At 38.3% G+C, this 25,236-nt stretch overlaps 1 protein-coding gene across 1 annotated transcript; it reads right to left on the bottom strand.

Moving 5' to 3' along the window:
- Positions 1-462: 462 nt before the first annotated feature.
- On the bottom strand, positions 463-24,128 carry SPAG6 (sperm associated antigen 6; the record flags this gene model as incomplete). Its single annotated transcript, XM_009079246.1, has 9 exons — positions 463-700; positions 3,350-3,495; positions 6,244-6,360; positions 7,522-7,710; positions 10,036-10,188; positions 12,422-12,595; positions 13,468-13,673; positions 20,345-20,528; positions 23,962-24,128. Coding segments are annotated over 9 exons (1,403 nt in total), but the record flags the coding sequence as incomplete, so codon positions are not given.
- Between the last annotated feature and the right edge of the window lie 1,108 nt (positions 24,129-25,236).

Genomic DNA, 25,236 nt, shown 5'->3' with positions numbered 1-25,236 from the left:
GACATATTACCTACCATGCCAGGACCACCACACTATCCTATCATACAGAATTCAGCCCTTGTGTCATTGTCAGATTTGATTACTTCTATATTTAGCAGCAACTAACATGTTTGGAGATGCAAAATTACATCACTTTACTTCCTGAAAGGTAGCAGCAGGAGATATCTCAGTGCAGAAAGAATTCCATAATTAGAAAAAGCACAGGGGCCAGCTTTTTCCCCCCATCAGGCTTGGGAAGCTTTAAACAATATGCAAAGGCAAAAGGGGAAAATGGTAACAGTCCTGAGAAGGCTAAAATTTGAATGAGATAATAACAAACCTTTCTTGTGGAAGGAAAAGGAAATGACTGATTCTAAAAAAGCTTCTGTGATAAATCATCACCCCTGCATGAAATTCCATTCATATATGCAGCAATATCTGGTAGTCATGTTAAAGAAAAAAAAAAGGAACAAAAACTTAGGAACAAACAAGTTTATAAAGAACAAAACAGAGTTTGCTGGAATTGTTGAGCCCTCTCAGTAGTTTAAACAGTAGAAGGACATTTCAGAATCAAGCAAGAGTTTCAACAGCTTTATTTGTATGACAGTCATAAAGCCACAAATGTGAAATGCAGCTCGAATAACACGCTGACGTTTATAAAACTGGTTGGTACTTTTCCACCCTCTCCAGAAGTACCTCAGAATATCCAGGGGAATAATACCTGAAAGAGAAACATTTCGTTTGTGCGTTAGACTACAAGGCATGTTGCGTGTAAAGTAATGAAACTATGCATATTTCTATTGATCAGGAGAAAATCCTAGCATTAAGCACTGGACAAGGAATTCTCCAGTTGCTCTTTTACAATATTTTAAGAACCTGCTCTTCAACTTACATTTTCATTAATACTTAGACCTCAGGTTTTCAAAAACATGCTTAGCTTCTTCTAGGGCATGTAGGTAGGCATGTTGCGTGTAAAGTAATGAAACTATGCATATTTCTATTGATCAGGAGAAAATCCTAGCATTAAGCACTGGACAAGGAATTCTCCAGTTGCTCTTTTACAATATTTTAAGAACCTGCTCTTCAACTTACATTTTCATTAATACTTAGACCTCAGGTTTTCAAAAACATGCTTAGCTTCTTCTAGGGCATGTAGGTAAGTGGCTAGTCATAGGGTCAGTCCAGCCATAAGCACTGTCCTTACTTAGATATGCAGATGTTAACTTCTTTTGAAATTATGGCCTCTAATAAAAAGCATGAGCTTACACAGAACAGTAGGCTGCCAGACAACAATAGTCTGCTGCTGTTCTTCAAACACAAGCACACACCCCAAAGCTAATGTGAAGCCTACATCCATGTGAGAGACAATGACTCTGGAACAAAAAAAATTATCACGATGACCTTCTCTCTCTAATGCCAACTCAAGGATGGAGATTATCCAGCAAGTTTTCATTAGAGTAGGACTCTATGGTGCCATTATTGTCCTGCTGTCATTCAGCTGGTTTTCCACACTGGACCACCTACATGCTTCCAATACGCAAGCATCAAAGCTGTATTTAGTTCTCATTTTCCAGGTTACAAGTATCTGAAATGTATTACTGTGTTATTCTAAAAACATACATCTGGGTACATTTCTGGGTTTGCAGGCATGTAAATTGCCATCTCTGAGCCCTGGAAGCTTCAAATATAAAGACAGAGGAAGGAACACACCTCCATGTAATGAATGCCTAAAATATATTCAAGTAGAAATCCCTCATGTTTTCCATTGAAGGCAGATCCATTTATACCTTTTTGATTTTCTTTTTCTGGATTATTTCTGCATAATATAACTCTTTTTAAAACTCCTATTAGTTCTCTGATTGTAACTGTCCAATGCATATTCTGCCTGCAAACAGCCTAAAATAACAGGTCTCCAGGACAAACCCAGAGCTGGAGTCTGTCATAGCTGCTGTGCCTCAGGCAGCACAACCATCAGGCAGTAGCACAGAGAGACAAGCAGGAGATGCTGGAAGGGCCCTTTTTCTTTATTACATCCCAGCCTAGATGAATAACCCTGTTTCATTTACAGGGAAAAAAGAATAGCTGTAACAAAGAACCATTAACAACATCCAGAAAAGCATAAGTTAATGTCCTCTTTACCTCCAAAGTATTAGCAGCAAAATTAAGTTTCTTTATGATTTTGGTTTTACCCATTTGACAGCAAGTTTCCTTTAGGAAACAAACAGGGCTTCATTTTGTTTTAGATGAATAACCCTGTTTCATTTACAGGGAAAAAAGAATAGCTGTAACAAAGAACCATTAACAACATCCAGAAAAGCATAAGTTAATGTCCTCTTTACCTCCAAAGTATTAGCAGCAAAATTAAGTTTCTTTATGATTTTGGTTTTACCCATTTGACAGCAAGTTTCCTTTAGGAAACAAACAGGGCTTCATTTTGTTTGACTTAGAGCTACCATTTTCCTTTAGGAAACAAACAGGGCTTCATAATGGTAGCTACAGACTTAGTTTGTAGCTACCATTAGCTGAAGAACTCTGCTGCTCTAATTAAAATTGATGATGCAGATTTTCAGAGCCTGTAGAGGGAGTGCACGAGTACCACATCCTTTTGATGTGTTGATGGAGTGAAGGACTGGTAAATGGATATCTAGAATCTAGGAGGGCATTTCTCTCATTATTACAATTTAGGACGGTGACATTTTGACTGTAAGCTATTTAATAGTGTTTCTGTATTCATTAAGGGCAAAGTTCAACTTGGTGCAGACAGCTGGTGTATGGTCCTTTTATATAACACTTAAGCCTCGTGATGAGGCTGGGGGAGGAAGGGCAGCTGTGGGCAGACCAACTGTGCAGGAGAGTCTCTGGACCCTCTGTACATCAGAGGAGGTTTCAAAGGAGCCTCTGAACACACTCGTTCAGACACACTATTAGGAAAGTCAAGGATGCACCCAAAGGTTCACCAATACCTGAATTTTGGAGCCTAAGTAATCCATAAATAAGTTACCAAAATAAACTAAACTTCCCACAGACTCATTAATATGAGAATGGTTGCACTGAAGGCTCTGAGTCCATCTGGGTAGTACAGGACTGACTTTTCTTCCCAGTTTCCTGAAAGCACCTGATTATTTGGGCTTTGTTCACAGACAAAGAAATTTGTTTCCAAAAAGAAACCCAAAGAGAGAAAGTGTTCAAATGTATGTGTCTAGTGGTTGTGTTACCACTGGGACAGTTGACTAAATGTTATGTTGTTTTCTTAAAAACAAAATTCATATACAAGTTAAATTCCTATTTTAAATCCTTCCTTTGTGTTGTTCCTATGATAAACATCTAACAATGTCATAAGTATCAATTTTATAAATTTCATTTTCCCTACCTCACTATTTCCTCTGGATAGCAATTGTTAATAGCGTTGATATATTCCTGAAGAAGTGACCCAGGTTCTGCTTTTATTTCTTGAACCTTTTTAAGTCCACCGGTTGTTACAAAGAGACGACGTGCTTTACTGTCATGTGGCAACACCTACACATGGAATAGTACATTAAAAAAAAGGAATTTTTTTCTTTTAAATGAATCTGTATGCTACTCGGCTCAAATACTGTTTATCTATTTTTAATTCAGAGGACAGATAACATAGAAAATCAGAGATACCACAGCTGTAATGATTACTGACTGTATTATAACACCCAGTTGTAAAGGGGAAAAAAAATCATAAGCCAGCCCTTGATGGTTACAACGTAATTTAACATGTATTTTAATACATAACATATATAAAAATAATGAAGTGAATATTTATCTTAACATAAATAATATTGCTTGAATTATTCCTATGGAGACAATAAGATTGCAGAGATTAAATAGATAATAAAACCAGAACACTAACATGGAATAACAACAGCATCTGTTCCACTTAAACCAAGTTATTCAGGTCTTTTATGTCAATTCCCACAGTTTAATTGTAGAGCAGAATTTTATATCATTCTAATGATCTAGTATAGATTAGCGCATGAAAACAATACTGAGAATTGTTGCAAGTGAACAATGCAGCCTTGAAGCATTACATGCTGCTACTAAATTCCTAGATATTAAAATCCTTTAACACACTGTGTAGCCATGGAAGCCTTTTACAAACACACACACAAAGCAAAAACGTGAAGTTTTTGCAGCCAAAGGGGATGAGAAGCAGAAATGATCAGACAATAACATTCTGTGCTCCCTGAGTGATGCCAATACGCAGCTCTGTCCAGAGGATGGGAGGGAGGGAGGGAGAGATGGAGGGAGGGAAGGAGGTGGGGGCTGGGCCAGGCGAGGGAGAATGACAGCATGGAGCCCATAGGCCCACAGGGTTGCAATAATATTAAAAAAAAAAAAAAAAGAAAAAGAAAAAGGAAAAAAAAAGACAGAAAGATAATGTGAGACGTCAGCTGCATCTACAACAAAACCAGATGGGTTTTTAAACTAACTCTGAGAGTTACAGGCTATGGGGGCAAAAGCATTTTGTAAGCTATCACACTGGTCAGGCAAATTAAGGCATATATTTGACTGTACTTCAGTGTAAAACAAGAGCCTCAAATGAGGAAGGGATTGCCCAAAAGGATGAAGAAAATTTTTTCCATGCATACAGGCACAGTGTTCATTTCTCTGGTCCCTCTGGGCTGTACAAAATCAACAGACAGGTAAAGTGAACACAGGACTTCTACCTATTATATATATGCTCCATAGGAGTGTCGTGAACAACTGTGATCTTTTTGTTGTGGGAACTGCAGAGATGCCTGTTTTCACATATCTCCCACAACAAGAATTGCCAAGGAGGAACTAGCAAGGAGACAGGATATGGCTCTTTCTCTTTCTTCCTCCTCCACACTGTGACTCCCAGGCTGGATAAGACAGCAGAAAACTCTCTTCCAGGAGGCCCTAAAGACAGACAGCACCTCTGAGACACAGTCCCCTCCCCCCAGTCCAAGCTGAGACAGCACAGAACTGCACAGACCCTGAAAACACTAATGCTAAAATGACACAGTCCAGCACCACGAACGGATACCATCCCACTCTGAAGCACAGCTTGGAAATAAGGCTTTTACTGTGCTATAAATAAGCCCACAGAAGCAATACAGCACAGCTCTAAGAATAGGAAATTCCCAAGCTATGGTACAGGAGAGAAAAATGCTTTTACTACAGAAAACTTAATTTTAAAAGTATACTTCAGAAGAGCAAATGCCAGACAAGCAGAGTTTGTTTAATACCATACAGACAAAGAAGAAACATGAACAAAACGTCAGCTGATATGAAGGGCACAAAACCACTTCAACAGTAAACAACATTCAAAATATGCACTGGATAACCAATTGCTATGCACTCGGCTCATTAATAGCTCCAGTCAGTATGCAGAAGCAAAAGGCACTGGATTCTGTGCAAATCTCCAGTCTCTGTACAGGCTTAGCAAGAAGACAGGACACACCTAACTGTGGCAATGTAATCAGGACTCTGCACCACCAACAGCTTCCAGATCTGTAGTAATCAGACCCAAGTATCAAGGGTGTTTTACTTGGCCATTTCCAGAAACATCTCACCAACAGTGAGGTGTATCCCCTGCCAGCAGGCTACACTGCAGAATCTAGTCGAGAGTTGAGCAGGATTCCCAGCATCTGGTGAACATGGCAGACACTGCAAATCTCCCAATTAGTTAGCAATTACCTTAATAATTTCAAACATTTTGATTAAATTGTGTCACTTTCTACGTGCTGCATTCAAACCAGCAATGCAATTAACAACTAACTTTCAAATTTTGAGAGAGACAAGAAAAGATTTGGGATTTTTACACTTATTTGAGAGTGAAAATTAATGAGGATAAAAGCAGTGAAGCCTTTCTATTATTGTAAAATACCTGACTTAAGTCACTCCTGTACAGACAGCTTGTGCTTTATCTAAAACAGATGTGACTGGGATTTATGTGATACATTGGCTCTGTGAAAATATTTGCACGTGAGTTAATATTCCACTTAATCTCAAGAGGCAAGGAAGAAAAAAACACCTTGCTTATAAGCAACTGTTTTCCCAGTCTTAGGATGAATTATGGCAGATTCCAGACGAAACAGTATCCAGCTGTATCAGACAAAAGAACAGGATGCTCCAAACTGCTTTTGAAGGGGTTGCTTGAGGATGCTGAGAAAACAACTGAGACCTTTAGGGAAACTTCATCTTTGGAAAGATATTTTCCTTGCTAAATGGGGAACAATTAACATATTACTTGTAAGCAGAGCCTTTTCTTACCTTACCAAACTGCCCAAGTATATGTTTCATAATATTGGGAGGAGCATCATGCAGCAGTGGTTCAAGTGCTGGAAGATATGTGCATTTCTGAAGAATGCTCTTTAAGGCATTTTTAGCCTATTGAAATGCAAAATAAAATTTCTCTAGTAAGACATCAACGAAAACAGCAAGAATTCATGTTATATATCACTGAAGTCAGATCAAAAAAGCAAATTGATCAGAATTTTCAATGAGCATTTTCTGAATAAATACTATGATATCTATCAGGTCACTTAATGAAGAATCAATTTTCTACTTAGATTTATTAAACCTCAAAAGCTACAGCGCATCATATTCTTATTACGTTATCTAAGGCCAAAGTAATGGCAATTTTCCTTTGACTGTAATGGAAGCAGGAATAGACCCTTTAAGTAAATTGAAGTACTGTAATATAATAAGAAAGTTAAATCAAAACACATTTTAAAAGATTGTATTTTAGAAGAGGCTGTTGTTCTGGGATAGTAAAGTGCAGTCCAGGCAGGTGGAAAGAGAGAGTGAAATGATTGTGCACTGGTGTTTGGTTTCTGAAAACAGACTCAGTGTTGACTCCTACAAGCAGTAGTGACCTTCTTGGATTAGAGGTACAACTAATTTGGCCTTGATATTCTGAGAACCACTGAAAATTACTACACAGGAGTTACTTTACAGATCTGGAATGTTATATTTCAGTGGAATGTACAGAAGCATAGAGTGATGTGGGAGAGCATATCCTGCCATACTCTTCAGCTGGTCCACTTACTGTTGCTCAAAAATACACTTTACTAAACTGCAGCTCTACTAGCTCCCACACAAGGAGGGCCCTAAACATGGACATTTGCATGTTTTCAAGAGGGGATCTTTGATTAGCTGTTACAGTTTCATTATAATCATAAAAATGCAAGCCAAACTACTACAAGGGCTGCAATATTTTCTAAAAAAGCATATATGTACAAAAAAAAAAGCAGTAGATAATTAGAAATTAGTCATTCACTAGAAATTCTAGCTTTTATGAGTGTATGCAGCTCTGACCTAAACTGAGGAAAAAATAAGGGAGTAGACTGCAGTAGGTGTACCATAGGAATTGTATGTACCATATGCACACCTATCAGGCCCAGCCAGCCCTAATGAATGACACAGCACTCAGGCATCTGTGACTCAATGGATGTCAATAAAAACACACAGCATTTAGCAGCTTTTAAGCACTTAAACCTCTTGATTACAATTAATACAGCATGCTGTAAATACTACAAATATACTTGCTTTAATTTTAAGATCTTCTGAGCTCTGTATGCTCATATAGATATGGAGCAGTGTGGGCAGGACATTTTCTACTGCCACATGACGTGCGTGCTCAGAAGTGTGTCTTCCAATCTGTCCCAAAGCCCAAACAGCTGCTGCCTTAATATGATCTTCTTCTTCTCCCAAGCAGGCACACAGTGCTGGTATTCCCTGTAGCATTAATCAAAAGCACAACTTTTACCAATGTAGACCAGGGAAGGACAATGTGAAACTGATACAGGTTGTTAGAAAACATTTCTCAATGTACACACTTTTTCTCCAATAAGCTGTAAGGGAAAACATGCCAGTGGTGTCATATTTTTACGTCATCATGACTAGCCAGAATTTGTAATAAATCTTAAGAAATAAAGAAAAAGAACTAGATTCAATGTTTTAAGTCAGAAGGCAGCATGAACCAACACACAAATATAAGGGATAAAAGGAATACATGACATAATTCAAGCTGTAGTGACTAAAGGCAGCAGTTTTGTCAGACTGAAAATGAAAGAATTTGAGTGCTTATGCATCTATGAAAGCAGTTAAAAGCCATAAGGGCTCAATCACTGAGTCTTTCTTTTTTATTAGCCACAGCACTAAATTTCAACTGATCAACCTCTTCTTGAGTCCAGTAGTTCATGTTTGACTCATCCACTCACTTCCAGAAAGGTTTCAACTCTTGATTAGAAGACATAAAGAGATGGAAAATACCATCTCACATCCAGCTGTTACTGAAGTTCTTCTGGTACAGAGTCACAGTCTTTATCCTTTCTCTACAGCTACTTAGCAGCTGATATTTTATCCCAAGTTACTTCAACAGGAAACATTTTATTCTACTTTAGGTAAGGCAAGGTTACTAAATCTCTACCAGAAAAACTTTTTCTCCATTCCATGGATCATTTTAAGTCTTTTTTGCGCATTTTTCAGTTTGTTTCCTGTTTTGGTTTGGGGTTTTTTTTGCAACATCTTATATACACTATACACACTACACACACTACTACAACAGACAGATTAATTTATCTTTTCCAGTAATGCTTCATCTTCTATTCTTTAATACCACAAAGGACTAAATTGGTTGGGTTTGGGGTTTGGGGTTTTTTTTTGCTGCTGCACTACAGCAGACCACAATGAAGTGTTTGTCCAGTATGACCCCAAGAATCATTTTTCAAGATTCATCCTTTCCAGCTTAGAGCAGCATGGAATGCAGCTATCACTTTACACCCTAACATCATCAGCATGTAGCTGCATGTGGCTATGCCACAGTGCATTTCTTTCAAATGGTTCCAGTTTACCAAGCCCTGTTCTCAGCACTGTGTACTGCTCCACAAGCTTAGTTTCCCCTGAAGCAATTTTTTTAATGGGTTTTGGGTTTATTTGGGTTTCTTTTATGGATCTTTCATTAACATATTTAATTTCATTAAAGTTTGCACAGATCCCTGCAAAAGCTCTCACTGTAGTTCCATTCAGTTATGATAGGAATCATTACTACTCTTCAAAAATTTATCACTTAGGACTTCCTCATGAACCTAATCCTGGATTCATCCCACTTAACATTGAACACTCCCTGAAAATGGAGAGACAGACACAACCAGAGAAGAAGGACCTCCAGAGAGGCCAAGAAAAAAAGTTGTCTACTTCTTTAGTCTTAAAATACAGAAGGGCAGGATATTTTGATCACTCCTACCTTCCTTGTTATATGCTATATTGGAGCAATTTTCACTTTTTAACTTGCATTCCTACTAGAAAACATTTCTGTTCCTCTGTTTATATTGTTTTGCTGTTTCCACTCATACAGGATATTTTAAGTGTCTGACATAGTGTGAAAATGGGCCAAAAATGTCAGTGAAATTATTTCCTTCCTTCTGTCATTAGTTAGCATTATTCAAGTCAGACTATTATGTCAGGCACTAATTTCACATATTGCAAATGTTGCAAATTCTCTCCCTTCTATATCATTGCCCAGCAGAATTTATTTAAACCTAAAAATGTATAGCTTATCTCATCTGAAATGTCACTTGCACAACTGAATCAAACCACACTACATTAGAAACTGAGGTTTTTCCAAATCTGATTTCTGTTCCAAGATGCTCTAGTGGCACTAGCAGAGTCATGTGAGTGCAGTGAAGAACATACCATTAAACACATTTGTTTCAGAAAAGGTTTTGATGCAGCCACAAATATTCATTTTAAGAGGAAGCAGACCATATATATTCACTGACTTGTTTTCCATACCCATGCAAGTGCAACGTGGGAAAATCACACCCTGTAATACAATGGACGCTCACAAACTAATCCAGGATATTTTATGAAAGGTTCAACATCATCAAGACCCACTTTGATCAGGTTACCACATCATTTCAGTCATAGCAAGCAGCAATATTAGGAGACTGCACTCATCAAGTATATAATTCTGTCACAAAATACATTCTCTGCCTACGTTAATTTGTATGTCTCAGAATAACACTGAAGAATTATACAAAGAACGAAGTGATAGCTAACCTTGGAGACAATCACTGCCATTGACAGGTTCTCCGAGTGAGCTGCTACATAACCAAGCATCATGATGCCAGGCAGCCTGACAGTCCCTCTGCAGCTGCCAATACAATCAATCACAGCAGCAGCTCCTCCTGAATTGACTATAAGCTGTGAAAGCTGAAGAGAGAAACAGAAGAGATTAGACGCTGTGAAGTATCAACAGGCTTAAAGTGCTACATTAGAAAAGGCTTTTAATGTGTTGTTCCTGATTTACAAAATTCTACAAACTGTTGGGCACTGAATTTCCAGCAATGAACTGGATTTGCTACTGTGTTTTTGATTGACTTTACTGCAAGGAAATCAGGATTCTGAATTCTTGGTGCTGTATAGCATGGAATGACATATTCTCAACCCCATCATCATACAAGAAAGAAACATGTAAATGACAGCCTAATACACAACTGTCCTCAAAGACATACCCACTGAGACAGATACTGCTTCATACTAGGCCCATTCCCCCTCTCACCTGCATTCTAAACCTCTGTGGCATCAAACCCTTTCTGGATCCTCCCACTGAGGCATGAAACCAAAGACAACTGTTCTGGATGTGCCAAACTGACTTGGACTGCACCATTCTGTCCGAGGGAAGTGTCCAGGGAACACACTGGATGGGCAGTGGAGTATGTGGTATTCCCCAGAATTATGTAGCCTTGCTTATAAATTATAATCAAGCTATGCAACATGTTTCTTTCCAAAAAGTATCACTTCTCACATCACTTGAAGGACAGCAATAGAGTATGTATGATATCAACAGTGCATATAAATTACAATCATTTCATATTATGATTATTTCATTTCATTTTGTTAGGTCTATCCCATTTTCCCTAAAGATTCCAAAGCAAAAGAAACATGTCCTTAGAAATCAAAATTAAATGAACAAAACGGAGGCATGTGGATTTCCAATCCAGTTGATTTTTATAAACATGAAATCCACCTTTGCCTTAGAGCCTTTATCATGTTTTATTCATGAAACAGGCAGATGAAATTTACAGTTATTCCTTAGGAAAAGCTGTTCACCTGATTGTGAAGTGCAGCCAGTGATAACCATGTCCTGTGTTCATGCCCAGCCACGTGCACAGAGCTCCTGTGCAGACACACTCCCCAGTGCTGAAAGTGCCCCATGGACTGACTTCACAGGAGTTTTACTGCATGTGCAGAGAGAGAGCTGAGGTCCAAAAGCCACAGCTCTCAAAAGACACAGCCAAGTCCTCTAGAAATATCCTTTGCCAGTCTGTCTCTCCTGTAGCACACAGTGCCCAGAGATGGTCAGTGATCACTGTCACTCTGAAGCCAAACATGGATTGTGACTCCTCACTGGGAGTCACCAAGATACTTCCAACAGCTCCTTTGGAGAGCTCTAGCATGGCCAACTCCCTGTGCACGGAGGATCCAGTGCTGGCAGCAATTCTCACTTCAGCTGCAGTGCTGTGGGTTTGGTCTCTGGCTCCTGACTCTAGTGCCCTGCTCTGATAATGATAATTTCTTCACTTGCTTGAGGAAGTGAAGTTGCTTGGCCCATGAGGTGCAGAAAGAAAGCAGGAAATGTGTCAAGGCTGTAACCTTTAATCACCAGCTCAAAGAGTGGCAGGCTGAAGGAACATCACAGCATTGGTGTTTAAACACTCCTGAGCTGCTAAGATAGTGTCATGATTTGGAAATGGCTGTGCTCAGCATTAGCATCTGCCACAAATACATTGTCATGTTTAGAGCCTTTTAATTATCTCTATGGTCTGACATATTAACATGGTTATCATTATTTGGTTTTCCTATTTGTTTTGTATTGACTTTGCCAAAATCCTCACCTTCCTGTATCAGCTATTGGCAAAAACACTGCGAATGCTGAGACTCAAATTACAAACTCAAGCTGAAAACAGAAACTACCATCAAGTTTAATAATAAATAAGAGAATTTCTGACCTTCGCTGTCACTGAAAAAATAATTAAAATGTGATCCTAGCACTGCAGAAGATTTTTTTAAAAGACACCATCTATTAGTGTTACAGGATGATCTTGCCATTTATTAGCTGCTATCATGACTTCTGTGAGGCTTTTCTCATGGTATTTTTAATATCTAGGACTGACAATACTGTCAGCCTAGAACTCCCTCTCTGTGCTGATATCTTATGGAATGAAGTAGCTGGGTATACATTTTATGATTCCCAGTTTCCTAACCCAATTCATATTCAATACACATCTCATAATATCAGCAAGCATTTCCATATTTTCCAATGAACATGCCAAACAGCTATTTGCCCTCCTTTTCGAAAAGCAAATGACAGAATAATCCTGTATTTTATTTAAAGTGTAAAATCTAATGATATGACCTTGTATTTGCATTTTCAAGGTTTTACCTCAGGCGTATGCTTTGCTATCTCTCTAATTAAAGTTGCACCATTTTTCTTGACATAGTCATCTGAGTCCTTCAGGCATGTGAACACAACTGGGAAAATTTCTGCTTCAACCACCAACTCTGCAAGATCCACTGAATGCTTTGCTATTTGGCTTAGAGCTGACAGCACCTGACGCTAGTAAAGAAAAATTGTTATAAAATCAATGTTATACAAACATCCCACAACACACACCCCCTGCACACAAAAATCTATTGCATCAAGGAAAACAAAGCAGGATAGGGAAAACAATTACAGCTATTTTACAATTCACTGAGTCAATTCATGCACGAATATAATGGCACAGAACATTCGCTGGTTCCTGAATAAAAGTTTCTCCTTTGTTTTATCCCGTTCAAGCTTGCTATGTATTAAAAAAAGAAAAAATATATATACCATTTAGAACTGTAATTTAAAATTTATTAAAGTCTATAGAAAGTATCTTTATTTGCATAAGTTGGATCTGTCTGATCTTATATTAAGGAATTTTTATCCATTTGTTTCAAGTAGCATTTTTATATTGTTTTCTGTTTCTGTTAGAGTAATAAAATTACACTAAGAAACAATTTTTTGTCAGTTAAACTTCAGTGATTAAACCTTTGACAACAGCTACTGACAACAGATAGTACACTCTCAAATGCAATAATATATTTACTATTAACTAATTTATTATATAATCTTAAGGATGCAAACCCTTTTTTGTCACTGAAATGTGCAAATTTTATCTACTCAAAATATCTGTTGCATTCTTCATATCCTACATATTTTTAAAAAATTCACACTATTCACTTTAAAGTTTAGTTGTCCCTCACAGAGCTGCAGTTTTTATCCCGTAGCTAAATTGGTGAATATGTCCAGAACTCTTTGTCACTAACTGCGTAGTCACATTTTGTTCACACCCAAACATTTATTTAGAGCTTCTAAACAAATATGCACATCAGTGTCTTTGATTCAATATCAAGTAATGACTGGTATCATGGAGATTAAAAAAAAAAAATAATTAAATGTACCTTCAGTTTAGCATCAGGGTTCAGGATCATCTGAGCTAAGTGAGCGATAGCTCCTGCATCCACTACTGTCTGTGCTAACTCTGGAGAATGCTTTGAAATATCACTGAGAGTTGAAGCTGCAATCCTTTTCAAAGCAATTTCTGGCTCCTGGATACAGAGCACTAACAGAGGAACAGCGCCTGCATCCACCACAGCTTGTGACAGTTCTGTAGGTCCAAGGAAAGTAATTAAGTGAGTATGGGTGACTGACCCTTGTGCAAGCCATTTTTCACCCTGACAGATACAGCAAAGGAAAAAGGGGAGGGTGTAGTTCACTGTCTCGACATCTGCATTTCAAATCAGCCCTCCTGGTTTCATAAACCGTGTGGACCAATCCAGGGCTGAAAAGAATGCAGGTCAATAGATGGACCCCCATTTACATGCACACATTTGAGGTAGATTAGGCTGAAATGGTTTGTTATTCTGTTTTCTTTTTCCTTTTTTAAAGTAAGCAGATGTCAGCTGTTTAAACCCTGGCTATTCTACACTGATCAATAGGAAAGCATTTTATGCATGGCTAACAACAACACAGAAAGCCAAAGTACCAAAATTTTACCAACCACCTAATTAGAGAGCGTTTTACCCTCTTTAAATGATAAGCAGATATTAGCATAGATCAAATGCCAAAAACAGAAATACAAAAAAACATACATAAAAGATTTATCTTCCATAAAAGATGGGAAAAATGGAACTTGCTGATCAAAACTAGTCTTTGCTACCATACATGAGATGAGACAGAATCTATACTTTAATGACATAAAAATGTTATCGTACACAATTAGACAAATGAGAAATATCATCAGTGAGATACTGTGTGCCTGAGATTAGTACAATATTCTTAACTAACTGCACCTTAAATAAAGAGAAAAAAGAAAAAAGTCTGAGCATATGATTAGCTGACATGGACAAAAATTACACCGTTAGAAATTCATTAGCTCTCTCTGTGTATGCAGCATTAATCACAGTCCTAAAATAAGAATTACTGGATATCAGAAGCAAAATTTATATTATAACCAAGCTGTGCTATTTTAAAATAGTGTGGAAAAAGTGGTAAAAAAATCACAGGGGATTCGATAATCTATTAGGTTCTTAGTTCAGTTTTGCTACACCTTATTATGCATATCCATTATTATCTTTAACATTTATCTTGACTTACAGTACCATGGCAACATATGGCTGTTGTATTTCAGGACTCTAACTTAGCTTTTGATTTATAGTCCATCCATAAAGAGATTTTCTTACTAAGAAAAATATAGCATAGTTCATTAAATATACATAGACTAATATAGTTTTTCATGAAATCTGTAAGTCATGTCATCATTATGTTGTTAATATCCAAATAATGTTCCAGACCAGATTTGTTTTCAATTAGTAGGTTATAGCCACACACTTCAATATATATGATAAGTCAAATATTTACACTGTATGTTGTTTTATGATACAATATTTTAAAGAAAACACAAATGTTACATCACAAAATTATATTTAATCCTTTAGAAATTTTTAAGGAATACAAAACTAACCTCTCAAGGTTCACTTTTCAAATAACTATTTGACAGGAAACGTAGCACGTGCATCCTCAAAACACACAAATAAACAAAACTCAAATGCTGCATCTTCAGTCTTACAAATTTGAAATTAAATGTACCTGAAACATATCTGAAAACCAATCTGAGAACTAGCTAATCGATATAAGTGGTATAAGCTGCAGCTTTTCATGGGAAAAGCTATACTTGATTTCCCCAAATCGTGTTCTGATGCTGTGCACTGCCCAAGTGCAAGACATCATGGGCTACTGACCAACAGCCCAGATTAACCCATCCAACTGCACCTCAGCAGCAACTTCAGAGTACCCAACTCCATTGCCTACAACCTGCTAGGAGATGCCAACATCAAGAACGTGATGTCGAGAGGGACAAGGTACTAACTAGAAGATTGAGTTTCTTTAATGCCTTATGAGCTGAAATCATGAAGTTCCAGCAGGGAGAGAAAGAGCAATTCTTTAAGGTCACAGCTACATCTTGGCATGCAAAAGAAACTTGCAAAAGTTATTTTAAAAGAGCAAACTGAATCTGATTCAATTTAGATCAGCTCTTGCTGTTAGAAGTCTGATATCATTTAAATACTGATGGTTACTGTTGGTCATGGGTAATTAAATGGTTGCTCTTCCAGTGGTGTTTATAAGGTTCATGGCTAATAACTTACCCCATGGAGGGCTGGGCCATGTGTCAAAAGACAGACAAGTCGTAAACAGACTGTCAGATAAACAGAAAAGCTGAGGCAGGGGAAAAAAGAAAATACAGAACTTCCCATCAAATTTCCCTGCAAACTCAGCCCAAAATTATAATTCTAAGTATTAATGACTATTATAATTATAATTCTCTTTTTTTCTCAAGAAAAGGCTCAATTAACCTTCCTACTCGGTAGAACATCTTTTGTTCAGACTATACACCAAAGGATTCATGAAATTTTGCTATTCAACTACAAACACAGAGAGAGGTGGAAAAACATGAAGACTGAGAAGGAGTTAGAGGAGAAAACAAAGTTGTCAGGAAGAAATTTTTAGAAGAAATTTTTAAAAACAAATATTCAGTCAAAAAATTTAGAAGAGCTGGAACAAAATACACAAAGACTTTTCCAAATAGTATGCCAAGGCTACATTATAAGGGCAAAGACAAGACTCATGGCTGAAGAGGAGAAAGACAGCAGAGAAAAACTAATGTATGAACCTCATTTAATTCTGCAGAAGGTTATGACAACCCTGGGCTTGAAAGTTTGCTTCATGGTACAGCTCAAGGAGCCTGTCCAACTGCTTTATAGCTGGACTTCTCCCTACATGAGTGAAAGTAGAAAATATAATTCCACATATGCCCAGAGACAAGAGAACTGTGGCTCAAAACCATCCATAAATTAGTTGCTTTTGCCCAGAACAACATGAGGAAGCTTTTAGCAAATGTAAGTACTGCAGACAAGAACACAGACTGAAATGGATGTAGAAGAAAGATCGATAAAGACAGTCTTTGGAGTTTAAGATGTCACTAGTTCAACTAGAAGTTGTTCTAGAGTTGCAGTGATTTGTGTCAATACAAAACTACTCATCAGGGACTAAGAAATTAATTCAAAGTGAGTTGAGGCCTAGTCATGAGCTTATGTGACCAGGAAAAGTGGAAAGCTGATAAAGAGGAGCCAAGATCCTAACTACATATCCAGTGAAATCAATGGGAAGTCTTACAGGATTATTCTAAACAGGTTTAAAGTGTCAAAAAAACCCAAAACATATGAATGTTAACACATTGGCAATAGTAGTATGGATAAAAAAAAGCTCAGTGAAAAAAAGATGAAGGTGAGAAAGTGACTGGGCAGGTAGTCCCCAGAGAAGGAAAATCAGCTCTGAACAATACATTGATATAGTGGAGCAGCAGCAAAACCTTTGGTTGAGAGCAAACACAAGTTTCAGTTCAGACCAGGGTTCTTGAACAGACCCTGCTGTGGCAGCAGGTGTATCCACAGGAAATAACAGGGTTTGACCAAAGCAACCACCAATACTGTATTTTTCTGAGGACTGTGTGATCATGTAATGGCCACACAGGAAGACTCTAATCCTCACAAGGAGCCCAAAGGCTGCACTTAAAATCACAGGTTTATGCCAGCACAGTGCTAACAATTCCACCAGAACCAGTGAGAAAACCTCTCATCAGGAGAAGACTCAGATCACTGAAGAGATGATGGTGTAACCTTTCATGTGATGCTGCTTTGAGCAGAAAGCTGGACCAGAAACCTCCCAAGGTCCCTTCCAAGCTGAGCTATCCTGTGATCCAAAGGGTACCACTGTATGACAGAAAATGAGCAGAACTCTGCTCTCAGCAATATGCTTCGATATAAATGGCGTTAGTTTTTTTTGTTTTCCTACCAATTTACAACATATTGAAGCAGGTATGAGACAATTAATAAACTGCACCTTTAATGTAGGCAAAGAAAATGGAAAACCAAGTTATTTGTGTGCTTCAAATGAAAGAATTTTTCATTTTAAAAGTAAATTAATATGGTATAAGTAAATATTTACAAAATATTTTTCATGGACCTGATGGTATTTTGATGGTATTTGAAACACTTTACACTCCTTTTTAAACACAAATGGTAAAAGTAATGAATGGCAAAATTACATCACACTGATCTGTTCCCTTTGGAGTAAGATCAGCATCTGAAATTCAGATCCCTCAAAGGGATCTTTGAGAAAGAACACAACTGCAAGAGCTGTTCCTGAATTTTGAAATTTGACCTGGCAAGATTTCTAGTGTCTTGAAATCTCATGAGACATCTGTCTTGACCTAAAATCTCACAGGCCTTCAGGAGACACCTGTTCACAGAAGAACTGCATTTCAAGAGATTGTTGTATGAAGTCAGTATGGAACTCGCTAACCAGAGCATGTTTTCATCAGGAAATAAAAAAGGAAAATAAAAATTTAAAAAGACCTCTTGATTTCTCAAAATGGAAGTCTTTTCATGAGAACATACACTGCAGTTCTTAGAGAGCAGCTTTACCAGGTTATGGATGGAATTTCTGATTTAAAGCAGAGAGACCTTCACCACTGCAAACAGTTATCACTGAATACTGTGAACCTTTGCTTGCACTCAGGAAGACAGAGATTCACATCCTGCCTAAGACAGATCAGAATTTTAATGTCTTCCACATACATCCCAGACATATGCCCTAATTATCAAACTTTTCTTGCTGGAGCAAATAAACCTCCCTAACCCCTAGTCTTTTCAGGAGAGAGAAAAAGAAATTTTGCTTTAATATTGTCCCAGTTTGGAACTGAAATAATTTTTGAAACTGAAAAAACCCTTTGTGGGTGGGGAAAACCACTTCACACCCAGCTCTATTTTTAGAGTTAAAGCTGCAATACGTGTCCACAGACAGTCAATGACAGAAAAATCATAACTGCCAAATTTTGTCAACGCGAGCATGTGAGTCTAATCCAGAGCTCCTTGAGCAGTAAACACCAGATGTTGGTAGGAAAAAGTTCACCTATCTTTGTATCCCATCTCCAACAATATCCTGTTGCAAAGACATGCTTGTAGGAGTGTAAGAAACATGCACAGAAGGACCTTTTTTCAGTATAGCTCCTCTACTTTCAATAATAATTTTAGAGACTTCCTGTGACTCCGTTACAGAGGAAGGTAAATCCCCTAAATTAACTGTAGCTGGGCAGAGGAAGAACAATTTTTTTCAGGTTTCTTTTGGTGGGGTTTTGTTTTGTTTTGTTTTACTGATCACATCTAGGGATCTGTTTATGTCCCGATGCTTGCAGCTTGCTAGCACTCACAATTTCAACCTAATTTCTGAAAATGCTCTGGTAAATTGACATAAGGTATGCACCCATTCACCACCAGTGAATCAATTATTCATAACCACGGAATAAAAATTTGTACAAGGAGTTTGTTGTCTTCAATACCCTCAACATCACCTCCATCTTTGCAGACAATGCTGTCACAGAGTGAACTGCATCACCCTAAAGATCAGCCAGCATTCATGCAGTGAATAGCATGAAGGGCAATTGAAGTGAGTCAATATTGATTTACTGACATAACAAAACTGCAGAAATGTTTGTGTTAAGGGTAACACACACACACACACAACATACATTTATACAAGTCAACGCTTTTGATATTTAAACAAATATCTTTCTGATGGAAGGAGCAATTATTTTCCACCAAGGGTGGGATTCGGACCTGGTGATCAAAAGAGAAAAGATCTTTACCAGAGAGGTGCCCCAAGAATTAATTTGTTCCCCAGAAAATACAGTCTGTTAGAAAGGTGCTAACAACTTTGGAGTCTGTCCCAGTAAGTTAACCCTCTAAATGCAAAGGGGGAATCCCCCATGCCTTCTGCAGTCCAACATTCCCTAGTGATTAAAAAAGAAAGAAAATCACTTCCAAATTCAGTCTATGTACATTTCAGAGCCAAACCCAAATGTAAAAGCATGAGTTAATGTTATGATCCTAGAATTAGTTTAAACAATATGAACATAAGCCGTTTCTCCCACCCCTTCCAGCCAGCAGTTTGTTTCCTCAGGTCTTCAATTCATAGTTCTAAACTTCTACTTGAACTATATAAATAGCTGGTAAAAGAATTATCAGCCACGTGGATCAGCTTTGAAATAGGAACATGACACTGCCAGTGAGTTATACAACTGCCTGTGAGACAGCAGTGAACGGCTCGATATTGGATTCCTGGGATCTATTCCTGACTCCCGGAGAGGAGTGTGGTCTACTGGCTAATTATAATACAGTCAGTGCAAGGAACTTGGCCTATTTATCCTGCAGACACTGCTCTAAGCTGAATGAAACTTGCTTCTTTCTAGGTCTCTTCATTCTACTACATATATAAAGTAAGAACTAATGTCAAGCAAAAGAAACTTTGTTCTGCAGTAACAAGTACACGATACATAAAGATTCAGAAATCTCTTCATGAAGGAGAATAAAGCAGAGTGTTCTCTCCTGACCACAGGCCCAATGCATCTCCTCTCAGAGCACCTCTCATAACCAGGTGTCAGATGTGCCAGTTTCCCACAAAAGGTACAGCATTGTCAGAATGGTACAGTTACAGTGCAGAGCACCTCTCATAACCAGGTGTCAGGTGTGCCAGTTTCCCCCAAAAGGTACAGCATTGTCAGAATGGCACAGTTACAGCAGGGTAAAAAATCCCAAATTTCAATGTTTATAACAATAGAGAAGAAAAAGCATCTTGTTGTATTTATTAACATGAAAACAATGCCATATATTACAACTATCCTATCATATTAAGCTGAAAGATAACACATGTGAAACTTCTTACCTGGATTGTGTCGGGCAATACACCCAAAAGCCCAAGATGCAGCTTCTTTGACTGCAGGATCAAAATCTTCCAAGCAAATCACCAGCATTTCCAGTGCTCCACACTGAACTATTGCCTGAGCTAGCTGTGGGGAATGTTTAGCAATTGCTCTGAGCACAAGCGCAGCTGTTCTCTTGTAGAAACGCTACACAAATCAGAAAAACAAACAAACAAACTTTCACTAACATCAACTAGTTCAAAGCATAATATAGTACAGACATGCCTAAATCAGACTTTTTTAGTAGCAACAATATCTTGTACAGATCCAAATCAGGACCACTAGACATCACACAAACAATGAACCTACAGTTCTTCTTTGAGACAGCTCGTGATCTAAAATCTGCAGTAAGTGCATAAACAAACAGAAAAAAATGAGAGGGCTAAGAGGATATGGGGAAAAGATAATAGTCCAGATAAGTCTGTTTGTTTAAGTGAGTAGTGAATGACAAGAGCTGCAAAAACAATAGCTCTTCACATATTTAACCAGATTACACAGGTTATGCAGGGCAGGCTCCTAAAACACTTCTACCCATCTGTGACACTTGCAAGGTTTTACAATTTCTAATGTAGATACCCTCACAAAATCTCTATGAGAAAACATTGTTTACATTTACAAACAGGAAACTGAGACAGAAAGAATTAGATCAAAGGGTTTAGGATCTGAAACCTGCAATGCCTAAATACTGCTAACCTATTCCACCAAACACCCAACACTGGATGACACTCAGCATTGACCAAGTAGTCTGCAATTTTACTCCTGCACATGTCCAGGAGCAGCTCACTTTGAACAGCACTAGGCATCTTGGTACCTCTATCATAAATGCAAGCAAAATCTAAGTTCTTGGCTCAATTCTACCCATCTCCCTCAGTGCTGGACCAAATAAATGTTTTGAGCATGTATATATTATGTCTGACACTGCACACATTGTGGGGCTCCATGTAAACTGCAGCAGTGGTTGTAGCTTCTTCTAAAAGCACAGTTAAAATCTTTCCTCCCCATCCCCTCCTTAAAGTTACATTTCAGTCTCCTACAGTTTCATAACCATCACTGGGACATGGAAGCTGAAGATTAAGTTTCTTCCTTACAGTTTCAAAATCCAGAGCCCAGTTAAAATGCACTGGCCAGAGACAACCATGCTGTGTGAAAGACAGTTCTCCTCCCTCGTCAAGGGCAAGATTCATGGGGGCACAAGTAACCTTACTGCTATGTCCATGAGCCCAGAGTATGCTCTCCAGCCTGGCCATGGACAGGTCATCCCTATGGACAAGCTCTAGAGGTCTCTTTCTCCATGTGCCAGCTGGCTTTAATCTCAAGATTCTTGATCCTTCTTTTCCCTGCACAGAGAGCCTGGCACTTCACAGTGCTAGATTCCTACTGCCAAGGTACCCAAAATTTAAACAGTACAAAGCCCACCCCCCTTTTGGATCAGGTCCAGACAAACAAAGCACTATGTGTGTGCCTTTGTGTATCCTGTGAGGTGCCCAAACACCTTCAAAAGTCTGATCTAAGATTTGGCAACACAGCAGTACCCGCAGCCCCATGTGAAGTAAAATGGTCCCAGGCCCACTCCCTGGCCCTGAAGGAAGGTGACACAGCATACCACATCTGTCCACCTAAATTCCTCTTTCCTCAAAGCACAATGGCCTCATCTGTGCTACTGGAAACTGTCTCTGCCTTGTGTTATCCCTTAAACCATATCCAGGTATTGCCAAGTAGTTCAATGCCTGGCATTGGCTGAAACCACATCAGAGAGCATCTCAACAATTAATGAGCACAGTCATCTTCTAGTGCTCAAACACATGCCCTTACCTTCCTTAGTTTACCTGTACTGATTTAATTCCTTAATGCCAAAAATCTTCTAAATTAAGGCCTACAAGCAGCTGTATTAAACATAATTTACAAACAAAGCATTAAGTATCATTTAGGGGGGAACAGAAGTTAAGGGAGACAGCACAGACAAATGGTCAAATCCCTAGATAATCTAAGTTACCGTAAGTTTTGCTGAACTCCAAGGAGTTATAGATGTTTACATCAGCCTATGTCTGTGCAAATATGGGTATGTTATTTCTGTGAAGCAATTATGCTCCTGGCAAAGAAAAACACTTCTTTGTTTTTGTTATTCAAAACACATTGTTTACAAACAAACTCTTCACAGGCACAGGCAGAACACACTGTAAAACTGGATTTTGCCCTGTTTAATTGATAAAACATTGATCTGGGCTGTGCCCCTGTAACTGTTCTCCATAAACCAGTATAAATAATATGTGTTGTGTGCTCAGAGAATTTGATCCTCAGATATAAATGTTGATACATGAAGAGTGAGTAGAATAGAAATGGGAGTTTGTCTACGGGAAGTAACAAACTGTATTCACTGCTAAACTCTCCATGAGCTGGATAACGAGTTTCCTTCATTTGCCCTCGGTCACCAAGGCATAGGAGGCTTTCCAGGACCTCACACTGATCCTGCTGCTGCCCCAAGTGATTCTGAATTACAGCTGTCTTGGTGGAAGGACAGCATGGGCTGTAACATGGGAGACAGAAAACAGGAAGCTCAAGCTAATCTACCGAGGGTTTGGAATTGTAGCAGGGGGATAGTTTTCAAACCAATGTAGACAATAGAGTTTTGTTCCTCTTCTTCCGTTAAAATGCTTATAAATTTGTCTAACTAAAAACTGAACTTTCTTTCTGCCATCAAAGCTTTTCTTCCCCCCCTTCCAATTAACTGTGTAGGTAATAATCCTATATGCACATAATATATGCAGTGAGTACTTACATGTTTTTCTCTAAAGATTGAAAATGAAAAAATAAAGTTTTCCAAACTGTATTTCCATTGAAAACCTACTTCTCCTAAATCAAAACTGCAACCTAAGTATGGCTGTGATATCCATGCACTTAACCCTCAGCTGTCTCTCTCCAGTTGTTAGGAACCTTACTTGAAGTATTTCTGTTAATCTAGGTTAGCATTACTGGAAAATCAGAACCAGAAGAGACATAGAGCTTGAAGAAATATGTGAAGAAGGGAGTAAAAGAGACCACCAGATTTATTTGCATTGCAGTTGTGACTATACTTTGTTTGGTTTTGACAAATATGAAGGTTAAAACCTTTCAGTATATTTTCCTGTGTTAGAGGCTTGATATTTCTCATGCTGCAGATTTGCAAAAGCCTATATTGGCAGATATCAAATATTTCATTACAGAAGTTCAGGCTTTTAATATGTATATAAGTGTCTGGCATTATTGACAAATCCTAGTCAATTACCACCACAGCTTTCAAACTGTCTCATTTTTAAAAAAAGGTCTTTTATAAAGCATCACTCAACATTTTAACTATGTTACAGTGCAAGGAATGTATTTCCTGCAGTGCATTAAAAGGTAATGTGTTATTTTAAAGTCAGGTTTATTCAAACTTAGGCACACAGTGCACATTGCCCTCTCAGGGGTTCAGACATACATACTGTCTCTGACTTCAGTACATTTAATGTCATATTTGAATCACACAGATGCTGATACAGAAAGGTTTCCCTTTCCCCATGCAATAGTTAAAAACATATGACTTAAGAACACAATGATGCCTTACGTTCTGCTCAGGCAATGAATATATGATCTCTGGAAGAATGTCTGCCTTCACCATTGCCTCTGCCAGGTCACTGCTGGAGTCAGCAAGTCTCCCAAGAGCCAAAGCAGCAGACTGTCGAATGGTTGGGACAACATCCAGCAAAAGAGGTTTCAGCGTAGACACTGCACCTGAGTTACAGCAGGAAGAGAAAAGCCCATTTGGTAAGCAGAAATTTTTCTAAACATTTGCCTTTATTCACAAAAACCTCTGAAATTACTCTTCCAGGTAATAAAAACATGTAAGATATCCAGGTGTTCCACTGAAAGGAAGCTGGCACTCGGATAGCACTGCTGATGCATAGCAATGTTTCTGCCCATTTTTCATAGCTGCAAAACACTTCAGAAATATAAAAATAGTCACACGTAGAAATAAGCTGTATACAAAGATCTATAAACTACATGTCTTGTAGTATATACAAGAAAATAAGGTATATTCAAACATATGCCTGGGGAAAGTCCATCTGGAGGTCCTGGTGAGAAGACACTGGCATGTCACTCATTTCCCAGGCCAGCAGAACCTCTGCATTGAATTACACCAAATTACATTTCATCTGTTACAAGCAATGGCTGGAGACCAATATCCACAATATATTACACTGTAGACAGAAGAGTTGAAGATTTTCATATCATATTAGTATTTATGTTGTGTTTTCACTGAGGAGTTTACAGTGTATCAGTTAAGCATAAAGAATATGAAAGTATTAGTGAGGGAAGCTACAAGGAACTAGTGACTCAATGACAGGATAACAAAATGGCAAGTGAAATGGAGCTCATATGGGGAAGCCAATCCCAACCTCATGTATGTAGTGATGGACCCCAAACAGATCACTACCAACCAGGAGAAAGATCTCAGTGTCAGAACAGACTGTTCCGTGGAGATAGCAGCTCATTGCTCAGTAGAAGAGAAGAGACTTTACCCACAGAAGTATACAGAGTATTCAGGATTATTTGGAAAGGGGTAGAGGCCAAAGCAGAGACCATCACTGTCCTACATTTAATACCCTCCCCTAGAGTAGAATGGAAAGAAGTTCAGTGAAAGGCAACAAGGATGATCAAAGAGGACCAATCTGTATGTGGAAGCTTTTCCTGTAGTTAAACTAAGACTCTTCAATAGGGATATAAATGAGATCCACATGGTTACATTAAAAACTGTGATTTTTAAGGTCTGGGAAGGGAAAACTTCTTGTACTGGGATTCTTCATCAAACGGGCTGTCCCTGTACCAGCCAGCTGCATCA

The sequence above is a fragment of the Acanthisitta chloris genome, unplaced genomic scaffold, assembly GCF_000695815.1.
Source record: "Acanthisitta chloris isolate BGI_N310 unplaced genomic scaffold, ASM69581v1 scaffold7617, whole genome shotgun sequence".
NCBI lineage: Eukaryota > Metazoa > Chordata > Aves > Passeriformes > Acanthisittidae > Acanthisitta > Acanthisitta chloris.
This window is presented reverse-complemented; position numbering and strand designations above follow the sequence as displayed.